Source organism: Triticum dicoccoides, chromosome 5B (assembly GCF_002162155.2).
Source record: "Triticum dicoccoides isolate Atlit2015 ecotype Zavitan chromosome 5B, WEW_v2.0, whole genome shotgun sequence".
NCBI lineage: Eukaryota > Viridiplantae > Streptophyta > Magnoliopsida > Poales > Poaceae > Triticum > Triticum dicoccoides.
This window is the reverse complement of record NC_041389.1, coordinates 725,265,166-725,292,406: the sequence shown is the minus strand read 5'-3', so window position 1 is coordinate 725,292,406 and position 27,241 is coordinate 725,265,166. Positions and strand designations below refer to the sequence as shown.

Below are 27,241 nucleotides of genomic sequence, written 5' to 3'. Positions count from 1 at the left end.
GAAATATAAGAGCATCTAGATCATTATATTTCTTGACAGAGGGAGTAACAATCAACAAAACACATAAATCACCCGAAGTTTACATTAACGCCGGCAGTCCATGATACGATCTTCTCAAATATAGTGGTCCATTGCATGCTTCTAGTAGATGAGATCATCACGAAATGAACACAATTATTGTTTTGCAAAGGTCTGCAACAACGATAATTGCCAAGATAACTATGGTAGGACCTAGTAGTAATACCCGCCTCCAGAATGCCCGCCTTTGTAGTGTGTCCGGAACGAGCCCCTACCATATTGCTGCATAGAATTGGATTAAAAAATGTAAGCCAGAAAATTACACAAATAGAGGATAACCAAAAGACAAGACAAACACCTACATCTGACCCCGCAAAAAAAAAAAAAAACACCTACATCTGAGGCAGGACCAGGACCAGGGCCATAGTAATCACGTGAAGAAGCACTCCCCATCCCAAAAGAGTCTGCAAGTGAAAATATACCATGAGAAATTATCTCAAAATAAGGATTAAAGGGGCTCCATCCGACATAGTATTATATATTCAAGAAAGGGAACATGTCTCTGCTGCATCGAAGATTGGATTCAAACCCCTATAGCAGTTCCCTCCAGAAAATGGTGGCTCATCATAGTGATCAAATTGTTGTGTCAAACTTGTCTCCGAAGGCTGCATGTCGGCAGCATGCATGCACCAGGGTAGTACTGTATTACTTAGCTACGAAGTGAAAACAGCAGCAGCATAGCACGTACACAGCTGCAGGTCGGCAAGTCGGTAAGAAGCCGTAGCTTACTAGTTAAGGTAAGTCTGTGACGCAAGTGCTTAGCTAAGAGCTAGCAGATATTTTAGCCCATAGTCGGTTTGTAAGCACTATATAAGGGGCTGCACTCCACCCGGTTGTAGCATTCCATTCCGATCAAATCAAGGCAACAAGCCACTTCAGTTTCCTCCTCTACTCGTGAGTGTACCAGCTTCACTACTAGTGTGTGTGTGAGCAGCACCATGTGCTCTGCTAGTTTACACTAGCTGTAGTTTAGACTTGGTTGATCCTCGGACAACTAGCTACTCGCTATTTCGGGCCAACACAAATCAGTTCCCCCGATAAAAGGGAGGCTCGTAATAGTCCAAGCGAGGGCATACACAGCAAGGACCAGGCTCAAAGTACCCAGGATCAGGTTCCTGTCAAACAAAATGTAAGCTCAGTGGAGATGGCTACAGGCAATTACTTAGCACTCAATACAGTTAAACACCAACCATTTGAGAGTGTGGCTGTTATGGCGCTGCTAGAAGGAGGGCGTGAGAGGGCCGGCCGGGGGCCTTTTGCCCACGGCCAGGCAAGAGGGAAGGGATTTTCTTCTTAATTCTTGCTTGATTAGATTGATACATCTCCTTTCTTTATATAGAGAGGTTTACTTGATTCCCAAGCAAAGCTTACTTGACCCCTAAGTAAGCGATCCTTATCTCTAATTAATCCTAAGATTAACGGGCTATACCGCCAGCCCAGGCCTATTACATACTCCAACAGCGGCCTCTTCTGTGGAGAAATATAGATTTTCACCAAAGTGTCCACCAAAACTATGCCTCCCTGATGAAGGTTACCATCTACCACCTGCTAGTAATAGTCAGTGGCATTAAATAGTGTAAAACAAGTTGATACAGTAGACTAATGTACTGAATCACAATAGGCAGTCTATCTCGAAACACAAGAGTCTCACATGCTCTGAAGTCAGAGGGTGGAGCTCCAGAAGGATCATTATTGGATGCAGAATTATATCTTCCACCGCAACTAGGGGCATGATTATTGAAATCCCTACCACCATGGAAACCTGCCCGGCAAGGGACTGATTCTCCCCTAATATAACTTCTATCTGCAGAATCATAAAATTTAACAAAAAATCCACATATATATAACTAACACATGTAGTAGCAAATTTGAGGCAACACAATTAATTACCAGGCATGTTAAAACCAGGTCCAGAATGTCCAATCCGAAAGCCGCCACTCATTCCTCCTTTCACAGCTTTACTTTTACGTAATGGATTTGAAAGTCTAACCCGTACCTTTTCCTGAGTTAAGAACACCAAAAACAAGGACATGCGAGAATGTTGTTTGGTACACGGAGTTATATATACAAACAAACATGGTAATATTCCAAATTAGAAAATACCTTCAGTTTTGCATCATCACCCAATTCGGTGTTGTTGATGGCTTCAATACAAGCAAGAGCTTCCTCATGGGTTGAGAAGTAAAGAAATCCAAAACCATTTCTTTTGACACTTGACATGTCACAAGCAAGCACCACACGTAATAAACCGTAAGCTTTGAATCGGTCCTTAACACGATCTTCATCCCAATATGGTGGGAGTCCATCAATAGAAACTGACTTAGCCTACAACATGAAAAAGTATTTCATGGCACGACAAATTGTAGGCTTGCGTAATGGTTGGATACGAAGAACAAATAATTGGGAGCAACCTAAATGTGAAAATAGGATACTGAAGGAGATATTTTTTTGGTTCTTTCACACCACTATAGAAAATGTCTGATCTAAGATTCAAATTCTAAATAGGTGATTTGTGCCACATTATCCAAATTGTAGTAACAAGCTTCCTAAGTAGAGTACCTAAATATGATCAGAATTGCAAACTGTAATTGTTGGATATACTACAAGTAGCTAACCCATTATTGAAGGTACGGTGAAAATGTCACCTCTTATTATTGAAGGTACGGTGAAAATGTGACCTCTTTCACTAACCTACCAATATAAATTTAAGGAAACTTTGTTATGAAGGAATTCTCTATAAATACAAGAGGCTGGATGGTAAAGGTAGGTTCAAGCACCTTGTACATAACTTCTGCATCTGTTTCCTTTATCGGCTCTGCAAAAGCAACTTTTGCAGTTCTCTCGGGATGACCAAACACAACATCAGGTTCCTGCAGCCTTTCAAATGCAATCATCACATCTCCGTGGCAAGAAAACTCAAGAAATGCAAAGCCCCGGTTCTTTCCCTCATTTGGAGTATCAGGAACCAGAGTTAAGCTTTCAACTCCTTGTATCCCATACTCATTCAGCCTTTTCTTAATCTGAAAAACAGAAGGTACATAGTTTATCAAGTAAATTACTTGCTGGCTCATGATTCATGATTGCTTGTATTAAGAAAAACATACAGCTTCCTCTGTCCATGTATTGCAAATATTTCCCAAGAATAGTGTGTCGTTGTCCTCTCTAGCACCGATACAACATTGTTTGCCATTTAGCTGCAGAAAAAGAGAATTTTACATATGTATCACATCCCACAAACAATGATATTCTATTAAATACTCCCTCTTTAAAAAAAATATAAGACGTTTTAGATCACTAAAGGGAGTATGTAATATCAAGGGAGCTGGACCATTACCACAGGGTTATTCATCACAGCAATTGCTCGAGCTACCTGCTCTTTGCTTGCAAACTTCACACATGCAAATCCCTTATTCTTGTTCATCGAGCAATCCTTGTGGAGACGGACCTCCACAACATCACCAACCTGTCCAAACACCTTTCTAATATCCTCCTTGACAGCTTCCCTGTCCAGCCCTCTCACAAAGATCTCAAGCTCCTTTTTCAAGTGCCTATTCTTGGCCATTTCTGACATAACCATCTGCTCATCCTTCTCCACCCTAGCATGATCCTCTTCTTCTTCGACCTCAGTTGTATCCTGCCGTTCACCGGCAAGATCCTCCAAAACCACCTCTTCGTGATCCTTCTCCTCTTGCTCGGCATCCATTTCTCCTCCGCCAGCTTCATTGTCTTGATTATTTGCTGCATTATCATTTGCATTCTGTGCAGTAACATCACCCTTTACTGCTACATCATCATCATTTACACCTCCATACCCTTTCACCTCTTCTGATTCGTTCTCTACTGTTTGCTCGTTTGGATCGGCTGCTAGCACCTGCTTGTTATGTCCTACTTTTCGATCATATCCCTGAGAAAATAAAACAAAATAAAATATGAGAGGTAATATAATGCAACGCAAGATTTTTCGAATGGAAAATATTCACTAGTGTAAAAAACGCTCTTATATTATGGGACAGAGGGAGTATATGCTAACTAGTTCTTGTGCACAATAGGGAACCAGTGGGAGCTTATAACAGGGACAAAATGGTCAAACTTAACTATCAAAGTATGACAAGTAATAGAGTTGGTATATTAGAAGAGATTTGCAACCTTCTAATGGTATAGAACTAAGCCAAGATCTTTTAGTGGTATTTTGACTACTTTTTACTCGTAGAACATAAAAAATCTTTTGATTTACAAATATAGACTTACTTTATTATTAGAGCTCACTGCATGGTCAGCCTTAAGAGAATCATTTACCTGAAAATAACAAGGACAGATTTGGATAATACAAAAATGCCAAGGTATATGAAACATTGTTGGTGCATAGAAGCGATTTGCAACTTTCTGCTGGTACACAGCTAAGACAAGATCTTTTAATGTATTTCCTACTAAGTAGCGAACCTTTTCATAGTACATAACAAAATCTTCATTATTTGGGAACAGAGGGAGTACAAAGATAGACTTACTTCATTATTAGAGCTCTGGGGTGATGAATTCATATTGTCTACACGGTCAGCCTTAAGAGAATCATTCACCTGAAAATTACACAAGGAAAGTTTTGTATAGGTCACTTGTTCTGCATGCGCCTTAAATATACATAGATTTAGAAAACATTACCTGCAGGCTAGCATACGGCTCTTTCTTCAGCACATTTGCCACACATTCTAGATGTTCATTGGTGATATACTCGATGCGTGGATAACCAGGTTCCAAGTTTGAAATGTGCACAAAGTCTGCATATATAAGCTTCATGCCAAAATGTATATATATAAGGTACAAACCTAAATCCACAAAACCATAACTTTTGAAGTGAACTTACATGGAGAAGGTGAAGGCATCCCGCAAGTCTTTTTTTCTTCCCATTTTTGCATGCCGTTATGCCAGCAATAAGATAATCCGCAACGAAAGTACACCAGTCCAGGTTAATTATATTTTCATAGTCAACGAGATCTTTCAGAAAACTTGTATCAACATATTGACTTGTGGATGGAGCTAGAAACGAACTAAGGAAGCCACTCATAAAATAGACACAGAATTTCTGCGGACCCATATTCTTATCCATGGTTATTCTGGCCCAAACATCATATTTACTTTTACCAACTAGGCATTTGAACTTTGATTTTCCTTGCATAATCAAGGTCAGCATGGTCAGGATCCGCGGGATGTTGAAGTTTGGTCCCATCATTGGGCAGATTGTAGAAATCCTTGACACGAGACCGTATGTCGATGTAGGTGTTTTCACCAATTTTGAGAGCCTTCTTATCCAAATCAAAATTCTCAACCAACAATGACGTGATAGTGGGATCTAGAGTAAATTGCAAAAAACCATCACAATTGGGGACCCTAATTCAAAAAACCGCCAACATTGTGGCGACAGTTTTTAAAAAACACCGATCGCTCGGATTATAGCGTCTAACACTGAAACTGGCCATTGGGTCCCACTGTGAGCGATGATGTGGCAACGCCGTTTGTGTAGTCTGTTAAGTGGATAGGGCCCCACTTGTCACTGTCTATTCCACCTCCTACGCATGTTTTTTTTTTGACTTACCTGTTCGTAATGCACCAGCAGCATCCTCACAACGGCGGCACGGCGGCGGACTTGGCCTCCTTGTGGCCAAAACGAACGAACGCCGGCAAGCTGGGCGTGAGCCCGGCGCCTCAAGGACGCGCGTGAGCCCGGCTAGCAGCCGAAGCTGTCGTGAGCACGGACGCCGGCGGCCGGGTCGGCGCTGTACACGGTTGCACGCGTCCGCGAGGAGGCAGCCCTGCCGGCGTACAGGGACTGGTCGTCCCAACGCTGCGGGAGGAAGCCACGAGGCCGAGGAAGTCCATCGGGGTGCGCGACCTTGAGCGGGGGTAGAGGATAGGGAGGAACAGGGAGGCGGTGCTGGAAGGGAGGAGAGCCTACGGTTTGGAGGGGAGCAGCTAGGGTTCCGGGTCTTTGAGGGGCAACGGGAGGAAGACGGGCGCGATGGATGGATCGGCGCGGGCGGCGGCGTTGGCAGATGGCTGCGACGCACCCGATCAGGCCGGCCACCAGCGGCGTGGAGGCGCGCAGGGAGGGGGCGGCAACCTATAGCGCGTAGGCAAGCGGGGAGGGGCGGCGCCCGGCGGTGCTCGTGGTCAAGCAGCGGCGAGCAAGGCCTCTGTACGTCCTGTAGCCGAAGGATGAAGAAGAGATGGGCCCTCCATCAGTCTAACACTTCAGTCAAACACCGTTTGTTTTTATTGCCACGTCATCGCTCACAGTTGGACCCAATGGCCAGTTTGAGCGTCAAACGCTCTAATCCGAGCGATCAGTGTTTTTTTAAAACAGTCACCACAATGTTGGTGGGTTTTTTTTCCCGCAAAAAAAAGAAAAAATGTTGGTGGTTTTTGAAAAAAATTGAATGGTGACGGTTTTTTGAATTAGGGTTTCCAATTGTGATGGTTTTTTGCAATTTACTCGTGGGATCTAAGATGACATCCGGTTCCATCTTGAGGTGGCACCAATTTCACTTTTTCCTTATCGTATGACAATGATCTAAGACATCCTGCAACATGCGGGGGTGGTAGGCGTGTGATACAAATCTTGGCTAAAATGCAATTATGCCAACAGTCAGTTCACATGTTATTATAGTTATTAAAAAATGACAACTAAAAAACAGAGTTTTAGATAGTACCTTTGGCTTTGGACCCCCTCAGCTGCTAGTGCTCCCAACTTTGGTTTTGGCCATGGCTCTTACTATTTGACAATCAAGCTGCAAAAATGGGCAGCAAGGAAATGGAGAAATGGATCTGGAATTGAACTGAAACAAATTGATCCATCAGGACTGCATAGCATACGTGGGCAAGAAAAGGGAATAGGAGTGTCAGCTGCTGTCGCCGCTCAGTGCATCTACCTGTCTGCCGCCGGCCGCTCGATCCTGGGCACTTGACCGTCTTGCCGGCGACTGCCCTGCCCGATGGATGGCCCGCTCGTCTAGGGTTTTCTCTTGAGTCTTGACTGGGGTGGGTAGACAGCCGCGGATGCTTTGTGTTACTAGTTGAGAATAAATATACCGGCGGCGATGCTTAGGCTGTTGAGAGAGTAAATGCAGCCGCCACCGTGATGTTTGCTTAGTGTTAAAAAACGTCTTATATTATGGGACGAAGGGAGTAGTATTTACTCAAGCCCAAACGAACGAGGCTTCTAGTCTAGGAGAAGGATCAGCAACTTACGTGACAAGCCTAATCAACACTCCATGTGCACCTTTTTTTTCACGGGGGACCTTTTCTTTTACGTATGCATGCCTTATTATGTTTTCCACCAAAAAGGCATAAATTTACAACTTTGAAACAAGAATTCGAATGCCACTATGCTGAAACCAATTGAACATGGCAAAAGGCCGGGATAGGAGGATAACTCGAATGCTCAAGAAGCTAGAGTGGTCGTCTCGGATATGACTTAATTCAATGTAAATTCATGAGAGATGAATGCACCATGGACAAACTTGGTCTCAAACCCTGTTTAGGGTTTGTCTTTCCCGTGCCGGTTAGGACAATAAATGCACTCCAAGCTTCATCGGTGAGCCTGTTCATCGACCTCCCCTCTGCTTGCCACTTAGACGGCCGGTAGCGGCGAGGGGGATCTCGGTGCCTCGGCTTCGGCCACTATGTAGTTGAGGTTAGTTTTGTTTTCCCTTGTGGGGGCGGCGTTCGAGCGGATATCTTATCTTCGAGTTGGTCTTCCGGGCTTTGAACCTCTTCAAGTTCGTCCACCATGGCCGAGTCCGCAGAGCTCCCACGTAGATTCATGTCGTCTCATTGGGACGGCGAGGTTAGAGTTTCTTCTCATGCGTGTGTGAATGCGAGATTTGGTGTCAGTTGCTTTAGATCAATTCAAGGGTTCTATGGCTACGACTAACTCTGAGACGGACGCTGGTCGGGCACATGCACGAAGATATAGAAAAGGTCAAGACGGCTCCGATAGTGACAGTGCCTTGTGTTTTGGCGATGGTAGTGATCGTTCAGTGGTGCAAGATCCAAAATATAGTTTTCATTAAGTTTGTGGTGCTTTGTACTTTCGACAAACCTTTATAACATGATCCTTTTTCACACAAAAAGAAGGGGGTGCACCCTGGACTAACAATTGTAAACATTATTATGGAAATGGGCCTAGGACTCGCACACGCATGTGGGAACACGTAAACAAAGAACAAAAATTGGTATTTTGTCGATGAAAGGTATTACTAAATATGACCATGTGGGTGGCAATGTCCAAAGGACACATCGGCCACAAAACTGTCACACCGCCAAAGGATTGTAAGATTTCAGAAGCGTTCCTACTCCTCAACGAGGAGCCGCGTTTGGTTTATATTGATATGGGCAGAACAGCCGTGCCTTGGCTTACAAGTTGGAGAGACCAGATCGCTAAGGATTCAGGTCGTTACAGGTTTCCTGGATAGCTACGGGAATGAGAGGGAGAAGAGATATGTTGGTTGAGATTACAAAGCATAGATAAACATAAATTCTAACATCTTCCCTTAATCTCAACTATCCTAAGTTCAGATTACTCTTGAACTCTTCAAATGATTTTGCTGGTAATGCCTTGGTGAAACCATCTGCCACTTAATCCTTGGAAGGGATGAACCATATCTCAAGCTTCTTCTCTGCAACCCTTTCTCGCACAAAATGAAAATCAATCTCAATATGTTTAGTCCTTGCATGAAAGACTGGATTTGCAGATAAATATGTAGCTCCCAAGTTATCACACCATAGGCATGAGACACAATTTAGTTTGATTCCCAATTCCTCAAGTAATGACTCTAACCAAATGATTTCTGCAGTAGCATTTGCCAGAGATTTATATTCAGCTTCTGTGCTTGATCTGGACACAGTAGCTTGTTTCCTTGCACTCCAGGAAATAAGATTGGAACCAAAAAATACTGCAAAGCCTCCAGTTGATTTCCTGTCATCACTACAACCTGCCCAGTCAGCATCAGAAAATGCACTAACAAGTGTAGAATTAGAACACCTGAAATTAAGTTCCAATCCCACTGTATGCTTTACATATCTCACAATCCTCTTGACAGCTGTCCAATAAGCAGTAGTAGGAGCATGCAAGTACTGACAAACTTTGTTAACAGCAAAGGATATATCTGGATGTGTCAGTGTTAAATATTGCAGTGCTCCCACGGCACTTCTGTACCTTGTACTTTCTTCCTCCTGAAGAGGCTCTCCTTCATATGCTGAGAGTTTTTCTGAGGAAGACAATGGTGTGGAGGCAGGCTTACAGTTCTTCATTCCCATAAGAACAAGAAGTTCATTTGCATATTTTTCCTGATTCAACACTGTGCCATCTTGAGTTTTCTTGACCTCAATGCCTAAGAAGAAATTCAAATCTCCTAGATCCTTCAAAGCAAATTCTGAACTCAGGTCATGCAAAAGTGCATTAGTGGCGTTTTGTGAGGAGCTTGCAACAATAATGTCATCAACATATATGAGCACAAAAATGACCACTTTTGCCTTGTTATAAATAAACAACGATGTGTCAGCCTTTGATGCAATGAAGCCAAGACACTTTAACTGAGAACTCAGTCTAGCATACCATGCTCTAGGTGCTTGTTTCAACACATATAATGCCTTATCAAGCTTGCACACATAATGTGGAGTTTTCTTGTTTACATACCCTGGCGGCTGTCTCATGTAGACCTCCTCTTGCAGAACGCCATGCAAGAACGCATTCTGTACATCTAGCTGTCTCAAAATCCAGCCCCTGGATACAGCAATAGCTAAAACAAGTCTTATAGTTGCAGCTTTTACAACAGGGCTAAAGGTATCTTCATAATCTATACCATAGCGTTGTTTGAAGCCCTTTGCAACTAGTCGTGCCTTATACCTGTCAACAGATCTATCTGCCTTCTTTTTAATTCTATATACCCACTTACAATCAATGATGTTTTTACCTCTCTGATCAGGCACAAGATGCCAAGTCTTATTCTTCATAAGTGCAAAATATTCCTCATCCATTGCCTTCTTCCACCTCGGATCATCTAGTGCATCATTTAACGTTCTTGGTTCACCTAGAACACACAACATTCCATATCGTATAGTGTCATCAGTACGAATTTTTGGGTTCTTTATACCTTTTTGTAACCGCGTCATCACCCGTGTAGACGTTGCTGGCTGTGTATGCGTGGAGACAGGGAAGCTGTTTACAGAAGATCCAGGTGATTCTGCTGCATGCGCCGGCACAGACGATCCTGCAGAATCCTGTGTGTTCGGTCCTGCAGCGGTTTCATTTGTGGCCACAGAATCCACGGTTGTAGGCGATCCCGCGTCCACTGTTCCCTGCATGCGGGTGGACCGCGAAGCAGATCCGGGCCCGCTTGACGGCGACGCGGCAACGCGCGGCTGGATCGGGCAGAGCCCCCGCCCGTGTCTGTCCAGAACGCGATCCGAGGTAGATCTCGCCCCGCGATCCGAGGCTGATTGGCGCACAGGAGTTGCGGGCACCGCCAGATCGCCTTCGTTTTTCACGCCAAGTTCGTCCTCTTGCGGTGCATGAAATAACACATGGTTTTGATCATTTTCTTCACCATTTTCTTCACCGATCTGCACAGGCATAAAAGCAGAACTGGCACCAGTAGGATTATCAACATGCTGGTTAGTGCAATCGTCGCCCCCATGATAAAAACTCCTACGGTTTTGAGGAAGGAGAAGAATCTCCTTTCGAAGAAGAGCTCCGGCATTAGGATGAAGAGATGCAAATGGAAAAATGGACTCATCAAAAACAACATCCCTGGATATGTAGACTCTTCCCGTAGGAACATCTAAACATTTGACTCCTTTGTGCATTGGACTATATCCTAAGAACACACATCTCTTTGAACGAAACGCAAGTTTACGTGTGTTATAAGGCCTAAGATTTGGCCAACAAGCACAACCAAAGATACGAAGAGACGTGTAATTTGGTACAATGCCAAGAAGACGTGTGATGGGTGTTTCAAACTTGATGACCTTGCTAGGAAGCAAGTTGATGAGATAGGTGGCAGTTAAGAAGGCTTCATCCCAGAACTTGAGAGGCATCGATGCATTTGCTAACAAAGCAAGGCCTACATCAACAATGTGTCGATGCTTTCTTTCGGCAGATCCGTTTTGTTGGTGAGCATGGGGACAAGAAACATGATGAGAGATACCAAGTTTTTGGAAGAAAGAATTGAGCTTCTCATACTCATCACCCCAATCTGTTTGCATATCAATGATTTTGGAGCTAAGTTTGCGTTCAACAAGATTTTGAAAATTGATAAAAACTTAGAATACATCAGATCTTTTCTTTAGCAAGTAAATCCAAGTAAATTTACTATAATCATCGATGAAGCTAACATAGTAAGAAAATCTGCCAACTAATGTGGGAGCTGGTCCCCATACATCTGAAAAAATAAATTGCAACGGTGCAGTGGATACACTGGTAGAAATAGGGTACGACAATTGATGACTTTTGGCTTGTTGACATGGGTCACAAACCGACTCAACACTAGGCTCATATGAGAGCTTATTCTTGCTAAGGACATATTTAACTATAACAGACGACGGATGACCTAGGCGACTATGCCACTTTGCTGAAGATAGCTTGGTGACAGCATGAGCTTGTTTATTGAACCATGAAGACGGTGATGATGACATGATTGGGTAGAGACCTCCCTCGCACCGTCCTCTAAGAATGATTCTCCTCGTGGCCAAGTCCTTAACCAAGAAAAAATAAGGATGGAACTCTATGAGAACATGATTGTCAAGAGTGAATTGGTGAACAGAAAGAAGATTTATGGATGATTGAGGGACATGTAATATATTTTTCAGATGCAAATCTCTAATGGGTTTTTTAACAATTGAACTACCAACATGTGTAATTGCCATACCAGATCCGCTTGCCGTGTGAACTTGATCGCCTCCGTTGTATTTTTCTCTCATTGTTAGCTTGTCAAGCTCACCAGTGATATGATTTGTGGCACCGGAATCTGCATACCAGTTGGTATCTACACCATAGGTTGCTGCATGTGCTGCTTTTTCTTCTTGATCACCATCTTCATAGCGCCACCAGCATGCTCGCGCGCCCCCTGGATGATGTTTGAGGCAGATCTGGCACTCTAGGTAATCACGCTGCTGCTGTTGGTCAAGTTGTTGTTGTTGTTGCTGATGACGAGGGCGTCCTCTGTAGCCACCACCGCCAGCAGCAGGAGAAGGGGGGCGATCTCCACGGCCACGGCCCCTTCCACCTCGCCCGCGGTATGACTTCCCACGGGCTTGAGGGCGACCTCTGTAGGCCGCGTTTGCTGATGTATGGAATCCGCCTGACGAGGAATCACCCAACATCTCCATCCTTTGGTCAAAGGCAGAGATTTGGGCGAAGAGATCGTCGGCTGTGATGATGTTCTTGATGGCGCCAATGGCCGCAACTACAGCATCGTAGTCACGGTCAAGTCCCGCGAGGATGTAATCTACCATCTCAGGATCTGACACAGGACGACCGGCGGCTGCTAGTTCGTCTCCAAGGCTTTTCATCTTCGCCATGTAGGCAGTGCTGGACATGCTGCCTTTCTTGGTGTTGGTGATCGCGATCCTCATATTCGTAATCCGGGACTGCGATTGGGAGGCGAAGAGCATCGTCACCATAGTCCACAGCTCGAAGGTGGACTCCTTCCCCACAACCTGTGCAAGGATTTCTGGAGACATAGAGTTTAGCAAATATGACAGAACCTGTTGGTCTTTGGCGATCCAGGTTCCATATAGAGGATTTGGCGCCGCGGCAGTAGTTTTATCTGCCTGTGTAACCTCCACGGTCTTGGGTGGAGCGGCGTCGGTGTTGTCCAGGAGCCCGGTCACCTGCGCACCTCGCAGAGCCGGGAGCACCCGTGCCTTCCAGAGGATGTAGTTCCCCCTTGCAAGCTTCTCAGATGGCGGTGCACCAAGGTTGAGGACGACAACCGTAGATGAAGACATGGTGGCGATGTTGATGTGGTTTTAGGGTTTTGTGATGTTGCTAGATGTATAGGAAGAGGTGGCTCTGATTACCATGTAAGATTTCGAAAGCGTTCCTACTCCTCAACGAGGCGCCGCGTTTGGTTTATATTGATATGGGCAGAACAGCCGTGCCTTGGCTTACAAGTTGGAGAGACCAGATCGCTAAGGATTCAGGTCGTTACAGGTTTCCTGGATAGCTACGGGAATGAGAGGGAGAAGAGATATGTTGGTTGAGATTACAAAGCATAGATAAACATAAATTATAACAAGGATATGTTGTCAAACCAGACACGAGCTGATTGATTGTCAATGGCAAAATTTGGTCGAAGGATCCATCCAGCTAACTAGTAACTAGAGCACGATATAATGGACATGAGACACTCGTGGATCACCTCCATCATTTATCTCGACTCATTGTAAACCGTATTTTGAAATTGGGCAACCGATCAGGCATGAGACCGGTCGCACCGCTTGCTTGCTGCTGCAGGCTGCAGCTCCCCCTACGTTGCTATGTGTGTGTGTGCAGTCGGGGCCTTCACACAGCTCTTTCGATCGCGAGTAGCCTTGGTTCCTCCACAACCTCTCTCCCGCGACTTCCTCCTCATGCCCTGCATCTCGCACGGCGATGGCTACCGCCAACCTTGGGCCAGTCTTTCCCGTGCACGGGTACCTTGTATAACGGGAGGAATGCAGCATGTATCACGCTACAATGGATGACCATGGCTGCTGTAAGCCGGAGGCCAACGCTTGCGCTTCTCCTTCTCACTGTTAGACAGTCAAACTCCTCTCTCTCTCTCTCTCTCTCGTCTCCTGTACATGCACGACTGCATGATCCCACGATCTCATGCACGTCGCCACCCACGGCGCAGCGCGCCCCTGTTGTAACCTGTAACACTCGTATATAATGTGAGCTACACCATAGGCAGCACCCAAGGTGCGATTGCCCATTCATTCACCCTCTCACACTCACAACTTTGACCAAGCATGCATACCCGACGACGATGCCATGTGGGAGTGGCCCCCATATCGAGGTACCAGTCGGTGGTGGGAGGCGCAGGTTGCTCCTGCTGCATCGTCATGGCGTTGAGCGTGCTCTGGTCCCACGCCAGAGCCGGAGGAGTGTGGCCACCACCAGGCGGAGCGGCGTACTACAGAGGATGGGCAGCGGGTGCGTTGGGAGGCACGCCGGGGATGGCATGCTGGTGCGTCGACGTGCCAGCGAATGGAGCTAGCGCCTCCGTGTGGGCGAGCCCCGATCGAGGATGCCGGTGAGGTAGCAGCTGTCACCCCACGGATGTTGCGGCCACCGATGGAGGGGGCTACAACCACCACCGCATGGAGCTACAACTGTCGAGTCCCGGAGATGCAATGCAAGCCTCGTGACACAACACCCTCACTATGTGGGACATTGCAACCATTGACGGCTGGAGCTGCAGATGCTGGAAGCGCCATGACAACTAGGACGAGCACGGCAATGCGACCGTCAAGCATGGCGCTGCAAATTGGTGAGCCGAGCTGGGACCGGCGAACCGGAGCTGCAACCTTGTGCAAAAATAAAACCAGATACTCCTCGTTCATCAAATGGATGTTAAGACTGCCTTTCTAAATGGAGAGTTGGATGAGGAAATTTATATGGAACAACCAGATGGGTTTGTAGTAGATGGTCAGGAAGGGAAAATGTGCAAGTTGCTGAAGTCCTTGTATGGACTCAAGCAAGCACCCAAACAGTGGCATGAGAAGTTTGAAAGAACTTTAACAGCTGCAGGCTTTGTTGTGAATGAAGCTGACAAATGTGTGTACTATCGCCATGATGAGGGCGAGGGAGTTATGCTTTGCTTGTATGTTGATGACATACTAATTTGCGGAACAAATCTGAATGTTATTAATGAGGTCAAGGATTTCCTATCTCGCTGTTTTGAGATGAAGTATTTAGGAGTGGCTGATGTCATTCTGAACATCAAGTTGTTGAGAGATGATGATGGTGGGATTACATTGCTTCAATCTCACTATGTGGAAAAAATCTTGAGTCGCTTTGGCTATAGTGACTGCAAGCCCTCTCCAACACCATATGATGCTAGCGTGCTGCTTCGAAAGAGTCGAAGAATTTCTAGAGATCAATTGAAGTATTCTCAGATTATTGGCTCGCTTATGTACTTAGCAAGTGCTACAAGACCTGGCATCTCTTTTGCTGTTAGCAAACTGAGTCGGTTTGTTTCAAAACCAGGAGATGTGCATTGGAAAGCTATAGAGAGAGTTTTGCGTTATTTGAAACGCACTTGAATTATGGAATTCACTACACTGGGCATCCAAAGGTGCTTGAAGGGTATAGTGACTCAAACTGGATCTCAGATGCTGATGAGATAAATGCCACGAGCGGTTATGTATTCACCCATGGAGGTGGCGCTGTTTCTTGGAAGTCTTGCAAGCAAACCATCTTAACGAGGTCAACAATGGAAGCAGAACTCACAGCACTAGATACAGCTACGGTCGAAGCAGATTGGCTTCGTCGGCTCTTGGATGACTTGCCGGTTGTTGAGAAACTTGTACCGGGTGTCCTTATGAACTGCGACAATCAAACTGTGATCACGAAAGTGAGCAGCTCAAAGGATAACATGAAGTCATCAAGACACGTTCAGAGAAGGTTAAAGTCTGTCAGGAAAATGAAAAACTCCGGAGTTATTGCATTGGATTATATCCAAACGTCTAAAAATCTGGCAGATCCTTTTACTAAGGGTCTATCACGTAATGTGATAGATAATGCATCGAGGGAGATGGGTATGAGACCCACAATATGAGTTGTTCACAGTGGTAACCTATTCTTTGTGATCGAAGATCCCGTGAATTAGATGTGGAAGACAAGCTGTTGGTCAACTGAGAGGAGAGTATCCTTACTGTTAAAATACCACTCCATGAAGATGCAATACTCTACTAATCTGCATGGCAGGTTGATGTATATCTTAATGTGTTCTAAGTGGCTTTTTGAAGTAGAGATGTTGTCCTGCAGAACATCTTTTGAAGAACGCACCTATATGAGTCTGATTGTTAAACGTCGCAATCTATGAGAGTAGGGTTCTCTCTAGTAAACTCATGAAAGGTCACGGAGTATGACGCATAAGCTCCACCGGCGGGGAAGACCCACGGTAGCCACGTATCGGTCAAGGCTTTATGTGAAGCTAGATTCGCAGAAAACTTGCAGTTCAAGGCCCAGTCCATTGTTCAAGTTGCTTACTAGTGTAGCATAGAGTTCTAGGTGGAAGTTCAACTTAACAGTCTCCACTGCAGTACCGGTATATAAAGCAGAGTTTTGGAACCAAAGGCAAATTTATGTGTGCCTCTGGGATCTGGTGGGGGATTGCTGGAATTTAGTCTATATTGGGGCAGCCCAATAACTATTTCAGAAATTCCTAATAAATCCTAGAGGCCCACTTAGCCCATTTGTGCAAGGCAAGGGATACTACTAAAGTTTAGTCCCACATTGCTAGTTTAGAGGGCGTTGGACCTCTTTATAAGGGAGGCTCCTTCCCTACTTGTATGAGCATGAAAACAAGAGGGACATCCACGCGCGCTCCTCCTCCGCCGCCTGCCACGCCTCGTCGCGTCGCGGGTTGCGGGAATGAGCCGAGAACGGCGCACCTCTTCGCGTGCTGCAGGTCCTCTTCCTCTCGCCACACAGTTCCAATCTCTGCGCTACTGCTATCTTCCTCATCCCGGCTTGCGGCATGCACCGCACGTCGGGACAGTAGGCCTCCGAGACCGCACCTTTTGAGTCATGTACGGGAGAAGGGTGATAAGGTTTTTGGGAAGCGCTCAGCGCGACTACTGGCTGCTTCATCACGGACGATCCGGTCGCCGATGACTACTTCCCCAACGACGATTTCTTCCCCGACGTCCACGACCTCCTCGACGACATGGCAGGCGAGGACACCGACCCCAAGTCCAGCGCTTCTGCTGCTGCTGTGCCGTACGTGTTCTTCTCCTTTCTGTTAGAAGTCCTCCTACAGTTCTTGGCTCTAGTTTCTGCCCCACGTATGTTAGGTTCTGTTTCGTATAAGCAACTTCATCTAGTGTCTGTTCTAGATGTGTTTACCTCAAGTTCATATATGCAGACGATGTTTACCTTCTCTCTGTCAGATTGCATGACTTGCTTTATATTTGCTATTTTAGTCATGCTTTATCTAGTATTTTTGTTAATAAAATCATTCGGTAAATTGCTCATTTTTCCAACACTTACAACACCAAACGTACATATGCTCGTTTTTGGCATGACAGAAACTACACAACAGTTTTTTTTAATAAAAAACACACACAAGATGGTGAATACAAGACATGCATGTACATTTTGCAGATTCTCTCTCTGATGAATGGTGGAAACAAATTGATTAGGCGGTAGAGATGTAGTTGTGGCGGAAGGAGGCGAAGGCCTTGCCGGCCCCGCCCCTGATGATGTACTGGTGGTACACCATGGCCATCGCGGCGCCGACGAAAGGCCCCACCCAGAAGATCCACTGGTCGTCCCACGCCTTCTTGTTGTTGTACACCACGGCGGGCCCGAGGCTCCTGGCCGGGTTGATGCCGGTGCCGGTGATGGGGATGGTGGCGAGGTGCACGATGAGCACGGCGAACCCGATGGGCAGCGGCGCCAGCACGGGCACGTGGGAGTCCCTCGCCTTGCGCTTCGGGTCGGTGGCGGCGAAGACGGTGTACACGAGCACGAAGGTGCCCACGATCTCGGCGGCCAGCCCGGCGCCCTTGGAGTATCCCGGCGCGAGCTCGTTGGCGCCGCCGCCGTGGCGCGCGTACTGGGCGCCGTGCACGGCCCTGACGAGGCCGGCCCCGCACATGGCGCCGAGGCACTGGGCGACCATGTAGAGCAGCGCGCGCACGAGGGAGACCTTGCGCGCGAGCAGCAGCCCGAACGTCACCGCAGGGTTGATGTGGCCGCCGGAGACGCCGGCGGTGCAGTAGACGAGGACGAAGATCATGCCGCCGAAGGCCCAGGCGATGCCGAGGATGCCCGCGCCGCCGCACCCGACTGTGCCGTCCGTCTGGCGCTTGTGGCCGATGACGGTGGCGACGGTGACGTAGACGAAGAGGAGCGTGGCGGTGAACTCGGCGATGACGGCGCGCCAGAGCGACCACTTGCCCAGCTCTCCGGCGTTGATGAGCGGCGCCGGAGGAGGGTCACGGTAGTCCTTGGCGGTGTTGTTGTTGTCGCCGTTGGGCACCATGTCGTCGATCGAGATGGAGATCAGGTGTTGGATTGATACGGTGGAGATGGCTAGCTCTAGCTGAATGGGCGATGATTTGCTCTCTCCACCGATGTTGACAAGCTTAGCTAGCTAGCTGCATGTATATATAGATATTATATTGCCATGCATGCCCTAGCTGGTAAAAGGAGTGGTTTGCACATGCGGCCTGTGGGTTTCGTCGGTGTAAGTAAGTGTGAACTGGTCCCATCTCAAGTGACCAACCAACTTTTTTACCTCCATCTTACGGGCAGAGGCCACAGATTAAGGCAGCTCCATTTCTGCTACGAGCCTGCTAGTTTAACAGGCTATATTTTCTTTGTGGGAAACTTTTTTTTTAACATAGTACACACTCATACATATGCGCGTACACTCATTTTTATAGATGTGTGCACCCCAGGAGCAGCTTGCTGAGCCGGCACATCATTTTGAGATTGACAAAGTCACCACACACGTCTTCATACTTGATTGAAACGTCTCCTTCCACGCAACGCACGTCACCGTTAGGCCTGAAATAAATCCAAAAAATTGCGAGCACACGTGCCAAGAGCTTTCGATCATAGTTTAACAAATGATCATGGCTAGTTTAGGGACAAACCGACATGCAAGGAGAAAATTTGTTGGGTTTAGTCTCCTATATATATATATGTGTGTGTGTGTGTATCTATCAATCGTAGAAGAAGAGCCAAATCACCAAGAACCAACAAGAGCCAAACCGACGTGATTCTACCTGGCTATACAATGTTTTAGGACAAAGAATCTATGAGCATGTGCTTACTCTATGGTTGGGTTTGGACAGGACGTTCATATAACGGGCTCATGGCTAAATGAGGCTTGAACACACTGGTTTGGTAAGCAAGGATTGCCCAACATATTGCATATAATGTTACCTATTTAACCAATTTTCTCTTCTGCTATCATCTTTCCACTTTAGATTATAAAATATATTCAACATAACTCAATTAATCTGACAAGCACAAAGCTGAGCCTTAATCACTCTTGTTTTTTTCTTTGGCATGCATCTTACAATCTGTGTTGCTAAAGTTTGGCCACTTGTTCTACCTAGACTGGTTATTTAAATTTTAGTATGTGCACAATAGTTTTTTTTTGTAGTGCCATGATTATACTGATTCAAAGTTGTAGCAAACAGTTCATTTTTCTCGAAAGGTAGAAAGCAATTGTTTAAAGTAGCAGCTTAAAGAATCATACAAATGCTTTGCAAAAAAAAAAGTGGCTTTCACCCTGACCCGATGGCACCCCACGAAGTAAAGGGCATTTCCAGTTTCTTATATGAAGATAAGGTGAGAAAAGGGTAAGGTAAAAGGGAATCCTAAAGATGAGTTGAAGAAAGAAAGAAGCTCTGTTGATGGCATCTCGACTGCTTTTCTTTCATTACCTACATATATATGTTGAACAATGGATTTTTTATTTTAAAAAAGCAGTACGCGTATGCAGCATGCAGAAATGTAGGTACGTCGCATGCATGCATGTGATGCATGCAAAAGATGTAGTAATATTTAAATAGTACGTGGACCCATAAGAAGAAGTGGTTGTGAAAAAATAAATAAAAAGACCCATAAGAAGCTCTCTTTCTTCATAGTGTCTTTCATTAACTTAAAAAAATGGTAGTAGTATTGCTTCTCCATTAAGGAAAACAGATAAGCCATGCATGCGTGGGCTGTGGGCAGGCCAATAATGCTTGCCATCGAGCTATATACTTATATAGCTGCTGTACTTACGTCGATAAGAAAATCAAATAAATTGAGCTAACATGTTTAGATGGATCCACATGCACATGCACAAACATATACTCCCTCCGTTCCCAAATATTTGTCTTTCTAGAGATTTCATCAAGTGACTACATACGGAGCAAAACGAGTGAATTTACACTCTAAAATATGTCTACATACATCCGTATGTTGTGTCCATTCAAAATGACTAGAAAGACAAATATTTGGGAATGGAGGGAGTATACAGTATATATAAACAGATACTTCGCCGGTAAGTAACCCGGCCGGCAGCACGTCTTAATTTATAGTATAGTTTTGTTTCGAATCAAAAGGAAAGGAAATATATAGTACTTACTAGTGTAGATTTACCAAAGAATTTGTTGCCAGCCGAGCTGTTGTTGTCATAAACCTTTTTCTTTCGTCAAAGGTATGTTCTACAGTGTGTGATTGGGTGCTCTTGCATAACCCACTAATCAGTGCTTTATGCAACGAAATTACGCGCGCGCCGCATGAGTAGAGTAGGTGTTATTTATCACAAATTCATAGAGCGGTGCAAACCTAGTCCAGGATTTTATGCAATTAATGTATACTAGCTTAGCCAGCTTAGCCCGCGCGATGCCACGCCGCGCCCCACAATAAGTCGTGGCCGGGAGAATATGGTCTTATTAGAATCCCTAAATGAGTTATATTTAGGAACGGAGGAAGTAGTATATTTGCATGCCAATATGTTGCATTTTTTTCGTAGAATTCTTGTCCAATGAATATCGAGAATCTAACAAAACATGCATTTTTTATGTGCTTACTACAAATAAATTGGAATAAATTATTCCTTTTTTGGGGGGAGATGGCCTCTTGGAGGTAGACATACTTAGACTCTGCTCTCATTGGACGAATATTTTACTTACATTATTAAAAACAGACCAACGGGATTGCTAAATCTCACTCGACTGAGACTTAACCAGTATCGGTTATTGATATATTCGTGGGATACTATGTGAAGATACGTGCAAATTTTTCGTTTTTCTTTTTGTCACTGAGACCTAGCCACCCTCTAAGGTACTATGTGTGTAGCTATGTCTGGTAAGTGATGCACCACTTATGTGTCGCTGCGCGTTTTGCCTGCATGCATGTCTTTCCGTCTGATCTAATAATTTGGATCAGTGTCCTTTAATTAAGTAGTACGCGAGTTCATACATTGGTCTGAGACTCTGAGTGTAACAATGCATGCATGCATGCATCCAAGTCTGGCGAGGGAGACATTTTCTTACCAAAAATGCTACACCTACGTAGAAATCCTACGTAATCTTACTAACTTTCCTAACTAATCCCTCCACCCCTTAATTCCAACGGGGTGGGCCCCCTCCCCTAATTTCTTACAAAGTTTAGCCTATTTAGGAGGCAATTATAAGCTACGGAGTATATCTGATAGTACAATCACAATGGCTGCCTTCTAGTGCAAGGTGCTGGTCATACCTAAAAATGCACGCGTATCCTCGATGAGGTAATTAAGGTGTCGATTCAAATAAGCTGGATCAGTGTCACTGACGGCCGGGGCTAATGCAAATTAATGATGTTCCTATGTCTTGTTTCTCACTCAAGTTAAGGAAAGTGCAAGCGTGCATGCATGCTCCAAGGCATTTACACACGCAATACACAAATTCTCCATTTGGGGAATCCATCACACGGTCCGACCATCACCATGGCAGGATCGTTGACGCCTCCGTGGTGCCAATCCGGCAACCGTCGTGTCGTCGAGGGCCAGCTGCAAGCTCTCGAGCTCGAAAAGGTCAGACTGTTGGACGAGGAGGAGCACGACCATGGAAAACCTCACAGCCCGCCTCCCCGGAGTCAGAACCCCGACAGCGGCCGCCACGGAGTCCCGCCGGGAAACGCGTGATCGATGACCATGATCGGGGCATCGGGCAGCCTCCCAGCTCCATGGTTGTGCTCCTCCTTGGGAGTCAGTGTTCCCGCAGGCCGCCGTGGAGTTCCACCGGGAAGCACGTCATGACACGATCGACCTCGCTGACACTGGTTCCGCGACCACTGTCAACACGAGGACCCGCATTGCCGCCGCATCAGTCGACAACGACCTTGCCGGCGGCTTCCTGCTGCAGGAATGCGGTGCCGACGTAGTTCTCTTCTACCACCTAGCTAGAGGGAGAAGTGGTCGCTGTATACTATTGCATCGAGTGAGTTACAGGAGAGGTACACATATAAGGCGATGCCCAACGGCTCCCGTCAGAGTAGGCACGCAGGCCACGACTGGGTGCGATCGCATGAGATCCTACAATCTAGGAGTTACAGTACAACAGAATTACATACAATATGAATACATGTACAGCTTGTTAACACACCTGGTCTTCCTATTCTCCTTGCTTTCCGATTGCCGGCGGCCGCAAGAGAAGCGACGGGTAGAGCAGGCCGCGGGACGGCAGTGGCGGCTTCAGCGGCCGAGCAGACGATACCGACGGCGGCGATGAACCAGTGGAGGACGGACGCCAACCAAAGGCAGCCAAGGAATCTCCGACATGGGACACGTTGGCTCGGCGTGGCAGAAATATGGAGAGGCCGCCGCCTGCACCACAGTCCACAGGGCCCCACACTCCGGCCACCGCCTAGATGCGTCCACCCCTGCACCACAGGGTTCCACACGGCCGGCAGCTGCTCGAGCCCGCGGCCATTCCGTCGATCTCGCGCCGCCACGGCCTGGGCTCCGCCTTCCTCATGGACGCGGAGTAGGCGGTAGCTCTGGCATGCGCCACCACCTCGGCTGGTTACAGACCTACAGGGAAGATGAAGCAGGCGCTGGAAAGGGAGATGGGGAGCCGGCAGGCGACAGCGAGGTCGAAAGGATGGGTGAGGGCCCTAAACCCTAAACCCTAAACTCTAACCCTAAATCCTAAACCCTAAACCCTCGCCGCAGCCGCGTGGTGCGCTGGCTGACGGAGACGGCGGAGCTCGATGTGGCGTTGAAGAAAACCAATCCAGCCTTATTAATAGATCGATAGATGGCCAAGCAGTGTAATCACGGATATCTGGGAAACGCTCCCAGATATAGATGCTTGGGTACATGCAGATGCATGCTTTTTTTTTCTCCAATCAAATTACTTTTGTAGTATGATATATGATCGGATTGAAGCCCAAAAAAGGCGGGCAGCTTGCATTGGATGACGACCCAGCAAAACAGAAACGGCCTCCCATCCATGCATCGTCCCAGCTCACGCTTTGCCTTCCTTCCTTAATTTGGCACCACGAGATAACAACAGCCAGCCATCGAAACCACCTGCAATGCAACCCCGTACCGTTGCACGAGGGATCTAGCTGCCATTCCTCTCGGTCTCCGGCGTCCGGCCACCGCACGCCGATGGGCTTCGCGAGCCGCCCTAATAAGGTCGACGGCCCGCCGAGCCGGACCAGCAGCGTGGCCTCCTCCGGCACCACGCCCGCGCCCAGCACCAGCGCCAGCGCCCGAACCTCCTCCATCTCCAGCGATGACGCCAATAACGGCGCACGCCCAGGACAGTCCCCGGCGCGCGGCGCCCCGGGCCACACGCTGGAGGCGCCGTCGCGGAAGAACCGGCCCGGACGTAGCCCCTCCCGGCCGCTGCAGCTGTTCCAGAAGCTTCGCCGCGCGCTCCCCATCCTGGCGCCCCGGTGCGGGAGGACGCCGGCGGGCTCCTCCTCGGGCACCGCCGACTCGCACCTCATGTCGCGGCACGTCGCGTCGGGCGGCGGGAGGCGGCCGTGCCGGCGCGTCACGGGCACGCTGTTCGGCCGCCGCAAGGGCCGCGTCGCGCTGGCGCTGCAGGAGACGCCCCGGAGCCTGCCCAGCCTGGTGGTGGAGCTGGCGCTCCAGACGCACGCGCTGCTCCGCGAGCTCGGCAACCCCGCCGGCGCGCGCATCGTGCTGGAGACCGAGCGCCGCCGCGGCGGCGAGGGGCCTAAGCGCGCGCCGCCGCTGCTGGACGAGGCTGCGTGGACCATGTTCTGCAACGGGAGGAAGACCGGGTACGCGGTGCGGCGGGAGGCGACGGACTACGACCTGACGGTGATGGAGACGCTGCGGGCGGTGTCCATGGGCGCCGGCGTGCTCCCGGTCCCGGCTGGAGGTGGAGCTGGGGGTGGGGGCTCGGGGTCGGCGCCGGACGACGAGGTGGCGTACATGCGCGGCTGCTTCGAGCACTTGGTGGGGTCGTGGGACTCGGAGTCGCTCTACATGGTGACGCCCCAGGGCGGCGGCACCGGCCCGGAGCTCGCCGTCTTCTTCGTCAGGCTCTGACCAAAACGCCCTCTCCTTGCTGCATGCATGCAAATGCTCATGCTTAGATTTTGATTAGATTTTAATTTATTTATTCTTACCCAAAAACATGCATATGCATGCACGACCCATGTAATGTATATATGGTTGAAAGAAGTAAAGCTAAGCTATGCTGAGCAAGATGCCATCAGCATATACTATATGGAGCATGGATCATACATTTATACTAGTAGCTAGTACAAAGTTGAATCATCTATTTTGAAACGGAGGGAGTATTTTTCAATAGTTTTTTTCTTTTTCTTAAAACCCACCTCAACTACAAATCTGCCAGGAGAGGCTTCAAGATACTATAATGTTATTGACAATTGCAGCTCTGGCAGGATGATCACACCGTTCTTTCACTGCATGCATGAGAGCAAATTGAGGAACAAATATATCGCCAGGCTCTTAAGAGGCAAAAATGGCTTATTGCAGAAAGAGAACAACATTAGATGGGCTAATTTTGGCGATGAGAATACCTAGTTCTTACAATGACCGGCAACTAGGTAGGCTGCGGGACATCCGACTCTCCCTCGGCATCCCCGCAGAGAATGGCAACCCCCAGCCGGCCGTCTCCTTCTCGGCCGTCTCCTTCAACGTGAGGTTCGGCAGCACCATGATCTTCAAGCTGGGCGCCGATCCCTTCGACGTGGTGAGCAAGAGCACGCATGCCCTCCACTACCCGACGTACACCATCGACGTTGTGCCAATCGACCGATGACGGATGGAGGAGGCGCTCAAGAGCGGCGTGGTGGTATTCAAACAGAAGAGAGCATGGTGGACTTCAGATTGTCGATTATGCAGTCCTAACAACACAATTTCTCAAACAGTTTTCAACCTGGCAGCATACAAAAAGGTCTTGGAGAGCAAGAAAGGACCTGAGATTTGATGTTTAGATGCTCATTTGGTTGCTGTCAAATACTAGGAGTGATGTTCATGGTCTCTGCGTTATGTCCATGTCGTCCTTGTGTACTCTGAAACTTACTATGATATATTGTTCAGTAAATGACGTAAACGCAAACCTCATTAGGCCAATGTAAGAAACATAAAGAATGGGGTGACGCGGGCTGGGACCTGGGAGGGGTATTTTCTTTGTAATTCTAGCGAACAACGGTGCCACTTTGGTAAACAAAACACAAACCTCATTAGGCCAATGTAAGAAACACAAAGAATGGAGGCATGTTGTTGAAACTTGCCTCGGCAGCAGTGCTTGAACTTCCAATCAACACGATGAATGTCGCATGCAAATAGGTCCTGTTGTTGTGTCTGTGTGAAATCCTGACACACAAATTAAATCTTACTGGTAACATCAAAAGGTCACAGAGAGGATGAGAAGTGAGAAGGTTATACAAGAGGCGGGAACAAGCGCTCAGCTACATCGCGGGGCATAGAGCACCCCCAGCTAGTATTGACGTCGCTATTCGTCACCGTCTTCCAATAGTAATTCACTGCCTTGTTCACGATGCCCATCTCGGCGGGCGGTTTGTCGGAGATCTCCTCTAGGTTAAGCGGCTGAAGCTTCATGAGAGCGTACACTTCTTCTGTCTCTAGATCCGCCTAAAAAGTTTCTCACCAAAGCTCAGCATCCGTGGAACAAAAACAGACAGTATGGATCACCGCTTCTAAGAAAACATAGGCAGGGAAAGTTTGTACATGCATTCTCACATCGTGCAGCTAGCAGTACAGGGGCGTGATTCTGATGTGTTCTCCACAAGATTCGAGGTGTTGAAGGAGGTCACGTTGTTAGAAGCCATATCTACTCCATCCCATAAGAGCAATGCCCCGCTTTGTGAGAATTTTCATGTCTGCTACATATGGGCCAGGAGGGCATATGCCCCCCCCCCCCGCCACATACACACACCTATATTAATTGCTCCCTCGTTCACCAGGTAGAGCGAGTTGTGTCGTTGGGCCTCTCCACAACATCGAGCTCCTCCAAAGTTCAATGTTCACACATTCCTTTCTTCTTCATAGTTCACACACCACCTTGGATCTCTTGGAGATATTACCTAATGAGCTACTCTTCTCGCATGCAACACAATACCCAACAATGGCCGCCAAAACGGCCGGAACCTTCTACCTTCTATGGTACTTCTCTAGGCGTCGACTGGAAGGGAGATCCAGCGTGCTCTGGTGGATCCTCGTGGTGCTCCTCACCAACCTGGCAGCCCTATTCTTGGTGGGCACGGTCACCCTATCTGGAGGGCCCCTTGTTAATTTGTTGGGGTAATGATTTTTTTTCTATTCTTCATTAGCTATATGCCATATTTGTTTCTGCACAAGAATTTGCAATATAGTACACATTATTGCATCTGGAATATTCCGTTTTCAATTTGTGGAAAGGAAACTTTGTGGATTGTCGTACAACAAGACTCTGGATTGGTATGAATGATATATATTCTTGTCTGATGAACGTACTGTAGCAAAGAACCATGCAGAGATAACTATACAAGTTAACAAAAGAAGGATTTCTATGAAAGGTATGTGGAAGATAGGAGAAATTAGCAGTACAACCTAGAGCAAAACTACAAAGATTTACATGATTTTTCTCCTCAAGACTTTGCTTGTTTTGCATATATTAGTTTCTGTGTATATGTTGCCCAAGTTTCATTTTATATTGTGCCGATGAGATGATAGTTTTACCTTGCATGAGATCCATCATACACATTGTTGTTTCTTCACATTTTTTATATGTACATTTCTTCGGTATATGAAGTCAAATAGCCAATAGCATTGGCTCATCCAGGCTTTCCATTTTTTCTTGTACTATATGAAGAAGATATATTTTAAAATCATTACACTGTACATATCTCAAATCAAGTGTTATATGTAAACATGTAATGGAGTAGCATCATTAGTGCCCAAGT

General features: G+C 47.0%; 2 protein-coding genes and 1 pseudogene across 2 annotated transcripts; 1 reads left to right on the top strand and 2 right to left on the bottom strand.

Moving 5' to 3' along the window:
* Nucleotides 1-231: 231 nt before the first annotated feature.
* On the bottom strand, nucleotides 232-5,949 carry LOC119310783 (nucleolin-like). The gene is made up of 13 exons (XM_037586407.1): nucleotides 5,895-5,949; nucleotides 5,219-5,422; nucleotides 4,735-4,898; nucleotides 4,584-4,652; nucleotides 4,327-4,374; nucleotides 3,413-3,982; nucleotides 3,183-3,272; nucleotides 2,856-3,098; nucleotides 2,182-2,403; nucleotides 1,969-2,080; nucleotides 1,730-1,882; nucleotides 415-482; nucleotides 232-300 (listed from the first exon to the last, which is right to left on the bottom strand). The coding sequence occupies exons 1-13, from the start codon at nucleotides 5,947-5,949 to the stop codon at nucleotides 232-234; spliced, it is 2,067 nt and encodes a 688-aa protein (XP_037442304.1).
* Nucleotides 5,950-17,302: 11,353 nt separating this feature from the next.
* LOC119313054 lies at nucleotides 17,303-18,402 on the bottom strand (annotated as a pseudogene).
* A 5,039-nt stretch (nucleotides 18,403-23,441) lies between these two features.
* LOC119310782 (protein MIZU-KUSSEI 1-like) lies at nucleotides 23,442-24,455 on the top strand. The gene has a single exon (XM_037586406.1). The coding sequence runs from the start codon at nucleotides 23,442-23,444 to the stop codon at nucleotides 24,354-24,356; it is 915 nt and encodes a 304-aa protein (XP_037442303.1). The 3' UTR covers nucleotides 24,357-24,455.
* The last annotated feature ends 2,786 nt before the right edge of the window (nucleotides 24,456-27,241 follow it).